The following is a 16,715-nucleotide window of genomic DNA, read 5'->3' as shown; positions in this document are numbered from 1 at the left end:
CCAGCATTTACACATCAAGGACAACCTGGGATTCTTGATGCTGACTATGTTGTTGCTTTCTTCTGTAAATCATGGCCCCTCAAGCTAGACAAGGTTAGTCCACAGTGGCCTTCAGATGATATGAGGAGATATTGTAACAATACTGGATGTTTTGTTGTTCCAGTTGGAAGCAAGGGCAGTGAAAATGAGGAGCTTGAATGGAGAGTATCAACTTGTCTGGCAGAAAGGTTTTTAATGTTCAATCTTAATATTACACAGATTCGATGTTATGTCTTGATGAAGATGATGTTGAAAACCTTCTTCAAGCAGCCACTATTTGAAGATACCATTTCAAGTTTCATGTGTAAAACAGTGCTATTTCACTGTATTGCAAACACACATTCTAATATATGGAGAGAAAATAACTTACTGGCATGTCTATCGTTATACTTATTTGTGCTGTACCATAGTATTTTAAATGAAAATTGTCCACATTTCATCATACCTGGAAATAATTTAATGAGAGGGAAGATTTCACCTCAAGTCAAACCATACATCCTTGATATACTGCAGTATATCATAAACAGTGAAGGAAGAGCATTACTAGGGTTTAAGTGTGATGCTCTAGGTTCAAAGCTTCTGCTGAAACTGAATAATTTATTTACATTCAAAACAAGCGTATTTGTTTCAGGTAACTTAGTTTATGAACATGCAGAGTCAACTGATGAATGTATACAGTACTGTCTACTTCCTGTTAGAAACAGTAGTTATGAAGAAGCTATACAAACCTCGCTTAAATACATTTTCAATTTAGTCATGAGATCAAATCAATGCCAAGGAGTGGAAAGAACAGCCTGCCATCTTCTTGCACCATGGTTTTGTACAACCCTGGGAACTGTCCTGGCATCCTTCAATATTCAACAGTACAATGCTATATCAGCAGAAGCTCTCAGTTGGGTCTCACTGGGTCTGAACACAGATGTTTCCTCTAGTAAACTGAAACTTGCATCCATGTTTTACTGTTTAGGGGATACCCACAGAACAAACATTGTTCTCAGAGATATTGAAGGAAACTATGACCTAAGCATTGTTGAACCTATCTGCTGTTGCCATGTCTACGTCCGTCACGCTCGAAAAAGAGGATTCAATGCAATCTCTGACAATCATAATGAAGAAGCTATACAGTATATCAAAGCATTCTGTGTCAGATTTTTACCATGTGAAATTAACTGCATTCCAACTGAACTACAGTATGAAATATTTAGATCTACACAAGAGGACCTCGCTTACAGAGGTCTAGATGATAACTGGATGGACTGTGCTGTGGTGGATTCTCTGCCCTACCTCTACTTCCTACAATACAAGACCTACAGCCATCTTGAGAGACAAGATGACAAAGAAAAAGCACTGTCTAACCTTGTCAGGACCATTGACCAGGAACCAAACCTGGGACACAGGGAAACAGCCCTGAATCTACTTGGACAATGTATGGAGCAAGAGCACAGAGCTAGGGATGCCTTACATTGTTATTCAATATCCCTAAATCTGAGGGAGAGAAACAATTCTGCGAGAATCCATATCTGTAGACTTTTATCAAATGTGATAAATAACCAGTGATGGTTTAACAACAAGAGGGTCATGATGACCCTGGATCGCTCACCAGAGTAATATGAGCTACATGTTTCAAATGTCAAACTGATGATTTTTAGAATTTTTTTGGAAGATTTTCTGATGTACAATCAAGTAACCCCAGGGGTGGGGCCAAGTTTACCCTGGGGGTCATGAATGGAACAAAGTTTGTAGAAGTCTACTAGGCAATGTAACATATCAAATATCTAAGATCTAGGCCTTCTGGTTTATTTTTAGCAAATTTATGAAGATTTCCCTATATACAATCAAGTAACCCCTGGGGCTGGGTAAATTTGACCCTGGGGGGTCCAGATTTGAAATTTTTTTATAGAAGTCTACTAGGCAATGCTACACGTCAAATATCTAAGATCTAGGCCTTCTGGTTTATTTTTAGAAAATTTTTGAAGATTTTCCTATGTAAAATCAAGTGACCCCATGGAGCGGGGTCAATTTGACCCCGGGGGTCATGATTTGAATTTTTTTTGTAGAAGTCTACTAGGCAATGCTACACGTCAAATATCTAAGATCTAGGCCTTTTGGTTTATTTTTAGAAAATTTTTGAAGATTTTCCTATGTAAAATCATGTGACCCCTGGGACGGGGTCAATTTGACCCCGGGGTCATGATATGAACAGATTTTGTAGAAGTCTACTAGGCAATGCTACATGTCAAATATCTAAGATCTAGGCCTTCTGGTTTATTTTTAGAAAAAGTTTTGAAGATTTTCCTATGTAAAATCAAGTGACCCCTGGGCCTGGGTCATTTTGACCCCAGGGTCATGATTTGAACAAATTTTGTAGAGGTCCATTAGGCAATGCTACATGTCAAATATCTAAGCTGTAGGCCTTCTGGTTTATTTTTAGAAAAATTTGAAGATTTTTCTATGTACAATCAAGTAACCCCATTGGGCAGGGTCAATTTGATCCCGGAGGTCATGATTTGAGATAATTTTGTAGAAGTCTACTAGGCAATGCTACACATTAAATATCTAAGATCTAGGCCTTCTGGTTTATTTTTAGAAATTTTTTGAAGATTTTCCTATGTAAAATCAAGTGACCCCTGGGGTGGGGTCAATTTTGACCTTGGGTCATGATTTGAACAAATTTTGTAGAGGTCCACTAGGCAATGCTACACGTGAAATATCTAAGCTCTAGGCCTTCTGTTTATTTTTAGAAATTTTTTAAAGATTTTCCTATGTAAAATCAAGTGACCCCTGGGGCGGTGGTCAATTTTGACCCCGGGGTCATGATTTGAACAACTTTAGTAGAGGTCTTCTAGGCAATGCTACATGTCAAATATCTAAGCTCTAGGGCTTCTGGTTTTTTGAGAAGAAGATTTTTTAAGATTTTCCTATGTAAAATCAAGTGACCCCTAGGGCGGGGTCAATTTTGACCCCGGGGTCATGATTTGAACAAACTTGGTAGAGGTCCACAAGGCAATGCTTCACACCAAATATCTAAGCTCTAGGGCTTCTGGTTTTTGAGAAGAAGATTTTTAAAGTTTTTCCTTTCTGTTGCCATGGCAACCAGAGTTCTGCATGGAATTCAATTCTTTGAACAATTTTTAAAGAAGACCATCCAAGGGACATCCCTGTGAAGTTTCATCAAAATTGGCCTGTTGGTTTAGGAGGAGATGTTGATTAAAGGAAAGTGTGGACAGACAGAAGGACAGACGGTGAGCGATCACAATAGCTCACCCTGAGCACTTTGTGCTCTGGTGAGCTAAAAACAGATATTATGCTTTAAGAAAATCAAATGTTACATTTTAAGAAAAACAATTCTTATGGTATCTATTTAAGAATATCAAAACTTTTCAGTATTTAGGTGTAAATGAAACAGGACTTGAGTCAGTATTTGCATTTTCCTGTTTGTTGCAATGATGCATATGACGTACGACACCGATACGCTTTACATGTACAAAAACCGTCTGCAAAAAAATGTTGTACATCCGAAAAAAGGCATGATTAGTAAACTCTGTTGCAGAACTAGTAACAGTTGTAAGTCACTAGTCCTGCAGTTGTCTCTGAAAAAAAATCCCCCTTGCTGACATAACTAGAATGTCCACTTACAACAATCAAATCTCCACTCTATTTAAAGTTCATTGATTTGAAGTTGACAAATAAGTGTTTTTGACTCCAATTAAGTTATTTATACTAAACAAGGATTCACTGGCAGCTCAGGGGTCAAATAACTCCCACTTCTCTGTAGAATGGACAGATACAAACTTATTCTGTCAACAAGTTCATGCAATCACTATGTGTTAAATGATTTTATATAGAAGCATCCCATTATTAGAATCTGTCTTAATATTCTGACATAACCTGCTATATTAAAGACTGTGTTAACGCTAATGATGAAATAAGAGAGACTGTGAGGATCAACTGGTTATCAAACTTGGTCAAGATATTATTCAAATTAACATTGTGTCCAAATTCTGTAAACACTCAATAAGAAATGCTCAAATTACATTGTTTTCGAGTGATGCAAGGGCCATAACTCTATAAAAACTTGGAAGATTCAACTGGATATCAAACAGGGCTGAATATTATGTCCATAAACATCGTGACCAAGTTTGGTAAATAATGGATAAGAAATGCTGAAGTAAGCTTCCTCCCCCCACCCCCACAGAGGATCCCATAATACACCCCATTTACTCTGACAAGATACAGCACAATTAACTATTTTGATGCTGAATAGTGAAGTAGAGAATACAGAGAGGAAACTAGAGCTATCAATAGAGCGATTAATACCCCCAATGTGGATGATAAGACAAACAACAGACACAGTGGTATCACAATAGCTCACCTTGAGCTGAGAAGTATCTGAATATCCCTTTACACAGTTGTATCTCTGTTGTTATAAACACAATTGCACATTCAAGTAATGCAATTCAGAGGCCTTTGTCTCATTCAACTTGTTTCAATTCCTCAGCATAGTTTTTTTATAGTGTTTTCATGCTGTTTTTTTTTTATATTTCATTTGATTAAAATGAATTTCAGTAACCACCAATTTGTTGTCAAAGTTGACTGACATTTTTTCTTAAGCAACTGTCAATACTGTGAAATAATTCAATTTTGTGGGCTCAACTTTTTGTGGTTTGGGCCTACTGGTTATTTCATGGGGTTATAAATTTGTGAATTTCAAGTTTTGAATATAAAATGACTAAGAATTTTACTTCTTCATTTGAATTTAATTTTGTGGGTTCATTCAAACATGAAATCCACGAAAAGTAGTCCCTCACAAATATAAATGTTTTCATAGTATTGCTTTTGACACTTATCAATGTGTACCGGTAGTCTGTTATAAAGACTTCAGATCTTTTATAATTTGTTTTAAGTCTTGCTGATTAAAAAAAATCTTGTGTTGTATTTCTTATATTGACCACTGTAGTTGTCCCAATTAGTGCCTACTCAACAGTGTTGAAAACATGCAGATTACTGGTGAACAGTGGGGTCACAATAGTAAGGTACTGTAACAACAACCTGTTTTGCTCAATATTGAATTATGTACTGCACTTACATGTAGTAACAAGGGTGAAATAGCAAACGATTTCTTTTTTTGAGGTTTGGTAGCTTGCATTTCCACTACCATCCATGAACAGGCTCAATCAAACTGAGCCTGCAACATTTTCGGTTATGTCGTTTTGGGCGACCCGATGTTTTCCACTTTTTTATTCTTTTGTATTTTTTTTTGACATATTTACTTTTTTCTTTCTACTGATTTTATTCAGTTAGAGATCAAGTGAACTAAATGCTACCCTGAAAATTCAGCCAGAAAAATATCCTACCTATTCATGTGCCGAGGCCATGATAAGTCAGAATCTCCAATCACAGATATCAGGGATGTGATGTTTGTTGTGACAGCATCATGTTTCTTTTTCTTTGGACTGCTGGAAAAAACAACACTTTCATATAAAATATCATTGGATAAAATGAAAAAAATTTCCATAGAGGTACTATTCAATAATACAGTTGTGAAATTTATATTTGATTCTTAAAACAAGCTTTTTTTTTTAGTACTTAAGTGATAAGTTAAACAAGACTTTGCAAATATCCTTTCTTTATACTAATCAGTTTTTTTGGGTTTTTTTACTAAAGATACACTGTATAGCTGTTTTTGTGACTTGTTCTTTGGGTTTTAATTTCATGGATTGGCCCAACAATATTACCAAGAAAATTAGTTCTCCACTATAATAATGATTTCACAGTATAGTGAAAATCTGATACATTTCGCCCAACCCCTGAAAATAGTGGCATTTCCTTGAAACATTATATATGGGCCGTTTCATGACAAAACCTGTATTAGTGAAAACAAAAATCAAAATTGAGATAACAAAATATTCATGAAAAACATTCTTTTACATTTCAAATCTGAAAATTTGAAGAAATCATCACTATTTCAAGACTTACAATGGTTTTAGGTAAGTCACCGAAGGCATTTTAAGGGATGACGTTAAGAACATCATGAAAGCAGTATGACATTGTTGTGCATGGCGTGAATTTTTCATGTTGCCAATGTGAAAAATTATGTGTATCACTTACTAAATATCATACATTTGGATATTTAGAAACAGATTAAAATGATTTTACTGAAAACCATATTTTCATGGTGCATTGGTGCTTTGGAATTACAGTTGCAATGGCAACATAAATACCATACATATGTAAAATATGGTAGAACTTGATTTGCCTCAGATGATTGATTTAGAATATATTAATTTCTAGTTTCTCTGCATGAACAAAAGAAACACAATGATTTTCCAGAATTTTAAACTACTTATTATGCAGGGTTTCAGAAATCTGCAACATTGCTGGGCTACTTTCCGTCTGGTAGCCAAAACATTTTGGTTTATTTGGCAATATTTGGTAAGTACTTGTATACTACATTTTGATGGAATGTGTAAATTAATATAGGATTTCATAAATTTATGCATACGCATACCTTGTCATAGATTCTGTTCTCTAAAACAGCAATTATCATTTACACATTTTTTCTCCTAGATGTTTTCATTTGAGGTTAGAAGATAAAACTAGTTAAAGTGGGAATTTGTCTCATTTTTAATTAATGCAAAATGACAATATCATAAAAAAAAACTGCCAGTCAGTTTTTATAATTTCGGTAAATAATTCTGTCTGATTATTCTCGTCTTTAAATAAGTAGTTTTTTTAAACACACTAAAACCAAGTAAATAACATATCTCACTTTCTTTGCAATGTGTATTTGCTTATCCGAATTTATGTATCCGAAATACTGTATAGTTTCTAATATAAACTTGCTGATTTTTGCTAAATAATGGTCTATTTTTGCATGCTGTGCAAGTGTTTAAATTTAAAAGCATAAACTCGATGTAAGCACAAAACTTCCTCATAATAAAATGTCTCTGATCCACTCTATTTCTCCTCAAAATCTGGTAAGATTTGATGTCAACGAAAACAAAGTAAACTTTGACAGGTGGCAGTAAAATGACGTAATTTTAAGACTTGTTTGCACTCAGCAACTTTGATGCTATTGGATCAGTCTAAAAAGTTGTGTGCACATGTTTTTGTAAACAATTGCCTCCGGGTACGATGTGTGCTGATTTTGCCAATAGGTGATAAGATAATTAATGCCTCCCGCATGTATCACTTGATCAACAAGGGAATTATTGACAGCTGTCAAAATTATGCTTCTTATTGCCATCTTGAAGACTGGAGATTTTCGGACTACTCTATACAGAGTTTTAAGGTAGCCCAACAGGCTCGCTCTAAAAAATTTAATAGCCCGACAGAAATTTCTGGTAGCCCCCGAGTTCCGGACAAAGGATTTCTGAAACCCTGTATTATGCAATACTTATGTCATGTCACTAGAGCAGGTTTTCTCACAGAACAGCCAATATGCTTGCATGATGCAATACTAACCAGTGTGTTAATGCAATAATCCTCTTATATGCATGCTTTTAATTGGACTATAACATGAAATATAATGAATTCTTTTTTTAATGTTTATCTATTGCCTAATGGCAAAATATTTAAAGACTTGTTCACAGCTGTCACTACATACCTTTTCTGGTTTCTGCTGCTGAAGATTATTCCACAATTCTTCCAAACAGAAGTGACAACAAACGACAGTAGATGACCAGACTCTCTCATAACAGCGGACTTCAAAAACTCCTTGCTAATGCTTCCAAGGCTAAAGCTCTTACTGGAATAAACATACCTTTATTAGTAAAAAGCAGCACAAGTATATAAAACTGTAAAGTTTCATCTCCACTTATAAATGACTGTTATCTGAAAATTGCTGGCACTTAAAATTCTGATTATTTCCCTTCTTGGTTATTATATGTATATTGTTTCTGTTTAGCTACTCTGACTTTCAGCTTTATCACTGGAGGAAGAAACAAGGTGCTCCTTCAGGATTTAATTCAGGTAGAAATGGGGCATCTTTCCAGCTGAATTGATATCTTGCATTAATTATTTTAAGAAATCTGTGAAGAAGCATTAGCCTTCCAAGACAGCTTTACCAAAAAGCTTCCTTCTTTATCTTTTGAAGATAGTGTTGATGTGAACATTTGGTTCTGATGGTAGCTTGGGTCTATTTTCTTAGGGTAGCATTATGAATTGATTCATTAATTTTTAAATGTAGTTAATTATAACATTATTTACAGTTAAGAGTCATGCTACATCCCAGAGTCTAAGACTAACTTTACCAGCACTAGTGAAAACAGAGGGAACTCCCATATGAGATGCAAAAAAAAACAAGGAGCTGCGTTCAATAAACGCTTGATGCCCCCGGTGGCATCCTTGTTGATACAAAGCAACCGAAGTCCAAAACGAGGTCAAGGTCAAACTGAGGTCAGGTGATGTTTGAAGATGAGGAATGGTCACAGGTTACATCTGTATTAGTATCAATTCATTCTTGTAAGCGGTATTAATGCTAGACGAAATGGTCCCATTTGGTTAACCAAGAGATGGCCGATATAAAGCAACTTAAGTCCAAAATGAGGTCAAGGTCAGACTGAGGTCAGGTGATGTTTGAAGATGAGGAATGGTCACAGGTTACATCTGTATTAGTATCAATTCATTCTTGTAAGCGGTATTGATTCTAGACGAAACGGTCCCATTTGGTTAACCAAGAGATGGCCCATATAAAGCAACCTAAGTCCAAAATTAGGTCAAGGTCAAGGTCAAACTGAGGTCAGATTACATCTCAGGTTACAGGTTACATCTGCATTAGTATCAAGTCATTCTAGTAAGGGGTATTGATGCTAGACGAAACGGTCCCATTTGGTTAACCTCGTACGGACGACCGGACAGGACGATCACTATATGCCTCCCGCATCAGTAGATGCCAGGGGCATAAAAAGAATTCAATGCAAATTAAGGTTCAACATGACACAAGGAGATGGGGCTGTGGGGTGGGGTGCAAATGATTCAAAGTCACCTTAATAACTCATCTAAAGCAGACCCCACCAGGAAAACAAGCTTGAAATTTTATATGAAATCTTACACAGAACATGTGGTTTTACATGTCACAGCACATCTGACAATAAAGTCTGCAAGATTCTTCAACTGCTCCTCCGACAGAACTGTATAAATGGCGGCCATATTTGATGACAGCAGATGCCATCTTGCTGTTTGCAGGTTGTTTGCTGTAATGTCCTCCAACTAAATATAGAATTAAAGAGTTAATAACAAGTGAATAGACTTTATAGTCAATGACGATGGGAACAAATAGAAGCATATTTATTATGTTATTTACTAAACGGCTAAAACAAGATCAGATAGGGAAAGTAGAATGAGCTAATGTTATACTCTTGCATCTCTTTAGAATAACAAGAGGGCCATGATGGCCCTGTATCGCTCACCTGAGTACCATTGCTCAAAATGATATGATCAAGTTTTGACATAGAGCACATAGGCATACACATTAAATATCATCAGGATAAACATTTTCTTGTAACAGTCCCTTTTGACCTAGTCAGGGCCAGTTTCCATACCAAGTTTGAGGGTCCTAGGCTCAAATGCTGCATTTTTGTACTAACATGACTATTCCTTACCCTGGAAGACTTAAATAACATTTAAAACCATTAGATGCTGCTGACATATATTCGTTTACATAAAATAAAGGGAGGTAATTTGTCATAAATTCAGTCAAAAGTTATCTACCCTGATTGTCCGAGTCCATCTGATGGCACAAATGACATTTCAAATCAGTATCTTCATTGGTTACCGAGATACACCCATTTAAATTTGAAACAAAGGGAGGTAATTTGACATAAAATCAGTCCATAGCTATCTACCCTGATTGCCTCAGTCCAACTAAAGACAATAACGAAATTTCAAATGAGTTCTATTTACCGAGCTAAATCCATTTTTATGAAAATCAGGGGAGGTAATCATGCATTGGTATATGCATGGAGAAGATACAGAGTACGAGCCTATACAGGAAGATATTAGTAAAGTATTCATATTGATAAATGTTCAATCAAGAGTTATCTAAAATGACTATTTCTTACCATGGAAGACATAAATAACGTTTCAAACCAATCTCATTAGAAGCTGCTAAGGTGTATTCATTTAGATAAACAAGGAGCTGCATTCAATAAACGCTTTATGGCCCTGGTGGCATCCTTGTTCATACAAAGCAACCTAAGTCCAAAACGAGGTCAATATCAAGGTCAAACTGAGGTCAGGTGATGTTTGAAGATGATGAATGGTCACAGGTTACATCTGCATTAGTATCAAGTCATTCTAGTAAGGGGTATTGATGCTAGACCAAACGGTCCCATTTGGTTAACCTCGTACGGACGGACGAACGAACGGACGAACAAACGGACAGGACAATCACTATATGCCTCCCGCATCAGTAGATGCTTGGGGAATAAAAATAAAGGGAGGTAATTTGTCATAAATTCAGTCAATATGTATCTTCACTGATTGTCCAAGTACATCTGTTGACATACGGTAAATTAAATTTCAGATCAGCATCTTCATTAGTTACGGAGATATACCCATTTTCATTTGAAATAAAGGGAGGTAATTTGACATAAAATCAGTCCATAGTTATCTAACCTGATTGTCTCAGTCCAACTAATGACAATAATGAAATTTCTAGTAAGTGCTACTGATATAAATCCATTTTGATTACAATCAGGGGAGGTAGTCAGATATAGAATAAATCTGGAACCTACGATTGGATCTGACAGATTGGTCATGGTCACCTTTAGGCATCATCTAGACAACACAAACCAACAAGAGGGTCATAATGACCCTGGATCACTCACCTGAGTAATATGAGCTACATGTTTCAAATGTCAAACTGATGATTTTTAGAAATTTTTTGGAAGATTTTCCGATGTACAATCAAGTAACCCCTGGGGCGGGGCCAATTTTACCCCGGGGGTCATGAATGGAACAAAGTTTGTAGAAGTCTACTAGGCAATGTCACATATCAAATATCTAAGATCTAAGCCTTCTGGTTTATTTTTAGCAAATTTATGAAGATTTCTCTATGTACAATCAAGTTACCCCTGGGGCTGGGTCAATTTGACCCTGGGGGGTCAAGATTTGAACAAATTTGTAGAGGTCCACTAGGCAATGCTACATGTCAAATATCTAAGCTCTAGGCCTTCTAGTTTATTTTTAGAAAATTTTGAAGATTTTTCTATGTACAGTCGAATATCGTTACCTTGGTATCGGTTAGCTCGATACTCCGGTTAGCACGATGTATTTTAGTCGGTCCCGTCTTTTCGTTATATATTCTAATGTAATTATTTATCATTACCTCGATATGATTAGCTCGATATTTTGTTTAGCTCGATGAGATTTTTCAGTCCCGTCAACTTACCTGTAATGTTTTTACACCTAGTTTCGTCGATATCACAACGTGTCAAAAAATATCCATGTTATTTGTAAGGTGTGAAAAGCAACCTATTGTTGTCCAGCGATGTATTTATCATAATAAAGTTAGTGTGTTTGTAATTTAATCTTTAATCCAAATCAAATGTTAGGAAGTTTGCATTTAATTCCCAGTAATTAGTCTTATAAAACAGCGTGCAAGCGGGCAACTTGTTTTCCAATATAACAACTAATTTGGATGAAATGTTTTTCTGTATCTGCCATTTAGGATTGAGTAATAATATGCGTATTACACAGGCAAATTTTCCTTATCGAAGCACAGTCAAAATGACTACTCAACTCGGAACATTACAGCTGCATTCAGACTTGTTTATGGAAGGAATAAAATGCTAATGTTTACACGTATATTTTGAAAAATTTAAAACTTAAATGTAAGTATGTAATATTTAATTAAGATGTTTATTTGTCAATAAAATTAAAATCGTATTTACGTTATATTATTTCTTTCTCCTTTCAAACCCTCTGAAAAACAACAGCATTGGATATAGTGACAATAAAGAGGTCCAACACAAGTATAAAGCTGTCCCAGACAGTCAATATCGTTACGTCGAATTTCGGATACATCGATGCATTTTTTACAGTCCCTTGAATATCGAGGTAACGGTATTCGACTGTACAATCAAGTAACCCCATGGGGCAGGGTCAATTTGATCCCGGGAGTCATGATTTGAACAAATTTTTTAGAACTCTACTAGGCAATGCTACATGTCAAATATCTAAGATCTATGCCTTCCGGTTTATTTTTAGAATTTTTTTTAAGATTTTCCTATGTAAAATCAAGTGACACTGGGGCGGGGTCAATTTTGACCCCGGGGGACATGATTTGAATAAATTTTGTAGAGGTCCACTAGGCAATGCTACAAGTGAAATATCTAAGCTCTAGGCCTTCTGGTTTATTTTTAGAAATTTTTTGAAGATTTTCCTATGTAAAATCAAGTGACCCCTGGGGCGGGGTCAATTTTGACCCAGGGGGTCATGATTTGAACAAATGTAGTAGAGGTCCGCTAGGCAATGCTACATGTGAAATATCTAAGCTCTAGGCCTTCTGGTTTATTTTTAGAATTTTTTTAAAGATTTTCCTATGTAAAATCAAGTAACCCCGGGGTCATGATTTAAATAATTTTAGTAGAGGTCCACTAAGTAATGCTACAAGTCAAATATCTAAACTCTAGGGCTTCTGGTTTTTGAGAAGAAGATTTTCTAAGATTTTCCTATGTAAAATCAAGTGGCCCCTGGGGCTGGGTCAATTCTGACCCCGGGGTCATGATTTGAAAAAACTTGGTAGAGGTCCACTAGGCAATGCTTCACACCAAATATCTAAGCTCTAGGGTACTGGTTTTTAAGAAGAAGATTTTTAAAGTTTAACCTTTCGGTTGCCATGGCAACCAGAATTCTGCATGGAATTCAATTCTTTGAATAATTTTGAAAGGGGGCCACCCAAGGATCATTCCTGTGAAGTTTGGTGTAATTCTGCCCAGTGGTTTTCAAGAAGAATATTTTTTTACAAATTGTTGACGGAAAACGCACGACGGACATCTAGCGGTCACAATAGCTCACCTTGTCACTTTGTGACAGGTGAGCTAAAAAGCCCTCTTACCCTGCCTGACCAAGGAGCATCTGTGTCCTTGACTTCTGCATCTTTCAAGTAGGTAATGAATGTTGCCATGGTATCAGATATCACTGACCAATCACTGACATCCCTAAACAATAACATAGTCCTCACCTTTTGTACCATCAACATATCCTGAAAAATAAAATGTTTTTCAATAACGACTGATAATACAAATTCATGAAATGTCCTAAATTACCACCAGCATTCTAGTTATAAAACCTATATTGGAGACCAGTCACAAAACTCCAACGGCATCTGATTGGTTACTTCTGAGCATAATGTTAAAACTGACCAATGACAAACCTGCAATCTAGAGACTGGTCTCCAATCTCAGTTTAACAATTTTATATTCAGCTTTACTTACACTATCAATGGCATGAAAATATATCAATCAAGTCATCAAAGAATAAAATGTATATTTATTTCGTAAGTATTACACAGATGTATTGTGAAAATATTAACTTTTGTATAGGACCAATATTTTGGATTTTGTAGTGAAGTCAATCAACTAAATTAAATCCAAACGAGAAGCTGCGTTCAATAAACGCTTGATGCCCCCGGTGGCATCCTTGTCGATACAAAGCAACCTAAGTCCAAAACGAGGTCAAGTTCAAGGTCAAACTGAGGTCAGGTGATGTCTGAAGATGAGGAATGGTCACAGGTTTCATCTGCATTAGTATCAAGTCATTCTAGTAAGGGGTATTGATGCTAGATGAAACGGTCCCATTTGGTTAACCAAGAGATGGCCCATATAAAGCAACCTAAGTCCAAAATGAGGTCAAGGTCAAAATGAGGTCAGGTGATGTCTGAAGATGATGAATGGTCACAGGTTACATCTGCATTAGTATCAAGTCATTCTAGTAAGGGGTATTGATGCTAGACGAAACGGTCCCATTTGGTCAACCTCGTAAGGACGGACAAACGGACAGACGGACAGGACGATCACTATATGCCTCCCGCATCAGTAGATGCCAGGAGCATAACAAACAAGTAAAATTCCCATCACTTTATGTTCAAATTTTGAAATTTATGAATTCATATCCCTACAAACACTATCTATTATATACTTTCTAATGAATTATTAAGAAATATTTATGAAATACAATGCATATTTTCATTACATATTAATTTTTCACTGCAGTGAAACGTATATTTTCTACATTTTCACTGATTTTCCAGAACTATTTTAATATTCTTGGGCAGTGACTTTGGTACCATTTGAAGTGAAAAATGTATATAGATAGAGAAGTAAACTATTTCAAGTCAAAATATAAAATTTACAATGATCACAACCCATCTATGGTGCATTCTAACTGTATTTGTACAAGTACATGGCATAACCTGCAAAGGGACGTCAATTGAAAACAAGAGGACCATGATGGTCCTGAATCGCTCACCTCTTCCCACATGACCCAGTTTTGAGTATGACGTCGTTTTTTTCTATTATTTGACATAGTGACCTAGTTTTTGAGCTCATGTGACCCAGTTTTGAACTTGATCTAGATATTATCAAGATAAAAATTCTGACCAATTTTCATGAAGATCCATTGAAAAATATGGTCTCTAGAGAGGTCACAAGGTTTTTTTATTATTTGACCTATTGACCTAGTTTTTGAAGGTATGTGACCCTGTTTTGAAATTTATCTAGATATCATCAAGGTAAACATTCTCACTAATTTTCATGAAGATCTCATGAAAAATATGGCCTCTAGAGAGGTCACAAGAGTTTTCTATTTTTATACCTACTGGCCTAGTTTTTGACCGCACGTGACCAAGTTTAAAATTGACCTAGATATCATCAAGGTGAACATTCAGATCAATTTTGATGAAGATCCAGTGAAAAATATGGCCTCTAGAGAGGTCAAAAGATTTTTCTAATTTTAGACCTACTGACCTAGTTTTTGACTGCAGTTGACCCAGTTTCAAACTTGACCTAGATATCACCAAGATGAACATTCAGACCAACTTTCATACAGATCCCATGAAAAGTATGGCCTCTAGAGAGGTCACAAGGTTTTTTTATTATTTGACCTACTGACCTAGTTTTTTATGGGACCTGACCAAGTTTCAAACTTGACCTAGATATCATCAAGGTGAACATTCCGACCAATTTTCATGAAGATCAATTCAAGGGTATGGCCTCAGAGAGGTCACAAGGTTTTTCTATTTCAAGACCTATTGACCTAGTTTTTGATCGCAGTTGACCCAGTTTCAAACTTGAACTATATATCATCAAGATAAACATTCAGACCAACTTTCATACAGATCCCATGAAAAATATGGCCTCTAGAGAGGTCGCAATGTTTTTTCATTATTTGACCTACTGACCTACTTTTTGAAGGCACGTGACCCACTTTCAAACTTGACCTAGATATCATCAAGATGAACATTCTGACCAATTTTTATGGAGATCCATTCACAAGTATGGCCTCTAGAGAGGTCATAAGGTTTCTCTATTTTAGACCTACTGACCTAGTTTTTGACCGCACATGACCCTGTTTCAAACTTAATCTAGATATCATCAAGATGAACATTCAGACCAACTTTCATACAGATCCCATGAAAAATATGGCCTCTAGAGAGGTCACAAGGTTTTTCTATTATTTGACCTACTGACCTAGTTTTTGATGGCACGTGACCCAGTTTCGAACTTGACCTAGATATCATCAAGGTGAACATTCTGACCAATTTTCATGAAGATCTCATGAAATATATGGCCTCTAGAGAGGTCACAAGGTTTTTCTATTTTTAGACCTACTGACCTAGTTTTTGACCGCACGTGACCCAGTTTTGAACTTGACCTAGATATCATCAAGATGAACATTCAGACCAACTTTCATATAGATCCCATGAAAAATATAGCCTTTAGAGAGGTCACAAGGTTTTTCTATTATTTGACCTACTGACCTAGTTTTTGACGGCAGGTGACCCAGTTTCAAACTTGACCTAGATATCATCAAGGTGAACGTTCTGACCAATTTTCATGAAGATCTTGTGAAATATATGGCCTCTAGAGAGGTCACAAAGTCTTTCTATTTTTAGACCTACTGACCTAGTTTTTGATGACACGTGACCCAGTTTGAACTTGACCTAGATATCATCAAGGTGAACATTCTGACCAATTTTCATGAAAATCTTGTGAAATATATGGCCTCTAGAGAGGTCACAAGGTTTTTCTATTTTTAGACCTACTGACCTAGTTTTTGATGGCACGTGACCCAGTATCGAACTTGACCTAGAATTTACCAAGGTAAACATTCCGACCCATTTTCATAAAGATCCCATGAAAACTGTGACTTCTAGAGATGTCACAAGGAAAAGTTTACGGACGCACAGACGACGGACGCTGCGGGATCACAAAAGCTCACCTTGTCACTTCATGACAGGTGAGCTAAAAACTATACAGTTGTCACTGGAGTGACGAATTATACCCCCACAATATGGCCTTGTCACAGAACTAAGCGAATGTCAAAGCTGAACTTGCTTGACCTTTGACCTACTAACCTCAAAATCAATAGCAGTCATCTGCTTGTCATGATCAACCTCCCTATGAAGTTGCATGATCCTCGGCCCAAGCATTCTCAAGTTATTGTCTGAAAAA

General features: G+C 36.3%; 1 protein-coding gene across 2 annotated transcripts in view; it reads right to left on the bottom strand.

Moving 5' to 3' along the window:
• Positions 1–16,715, bottom strand: part of LOC123561299 (unhealthy ribosome biogenesis protein 2 homolog) — a 106,981-nt gene that overhangs the window by 52,264 nt on the left and 38,002 nt on the right. Inside the window, exons 15-18 of one of the 2 annotated variants that reach the window (XM_045353569.2) lie at positions 13,100–13,246; positions 9,092–9,249; positions 7,646–7,786; positions 5,394–5,495 (exon numbers count right to left, since the gene is read on the bottom strand). In XM_045353569.2, the coding sequence (XP_045209504.2) occupies positions 5,394–5,495; positions 7,646–7,786; positions 9,092–9,249; positions 13,100–13,246 (548 nt within the window). The remainder of the gene's footprint in view (positions 1–5,393; positions 5,496–7,645; positions 7,787–9,091; positions 9,250–13,099; positions 13,247–16,715) is intronic. The other variant, XM_045353570.2, reaches the window with a different exon arrangement.

Source organism: Mercenaria mercenaria, chromosome 10 (assembly GCF_021730395.1).
Source record: "Mercenaria mercenaria strain notata chromosome 10, MADL_Memer_1, whole genome shotgun sequence".
In the NCBI taxonomy this organism is placed as follows: Eukaryota; Metazoa; Mollusca; class Bivalvia; order Venerida; family Veneridae; genus Mercenaria; species Mercenaria mercenaria.
This window is presented reverse-complemented; position numbering and strand designations above follow the sequence as displayed.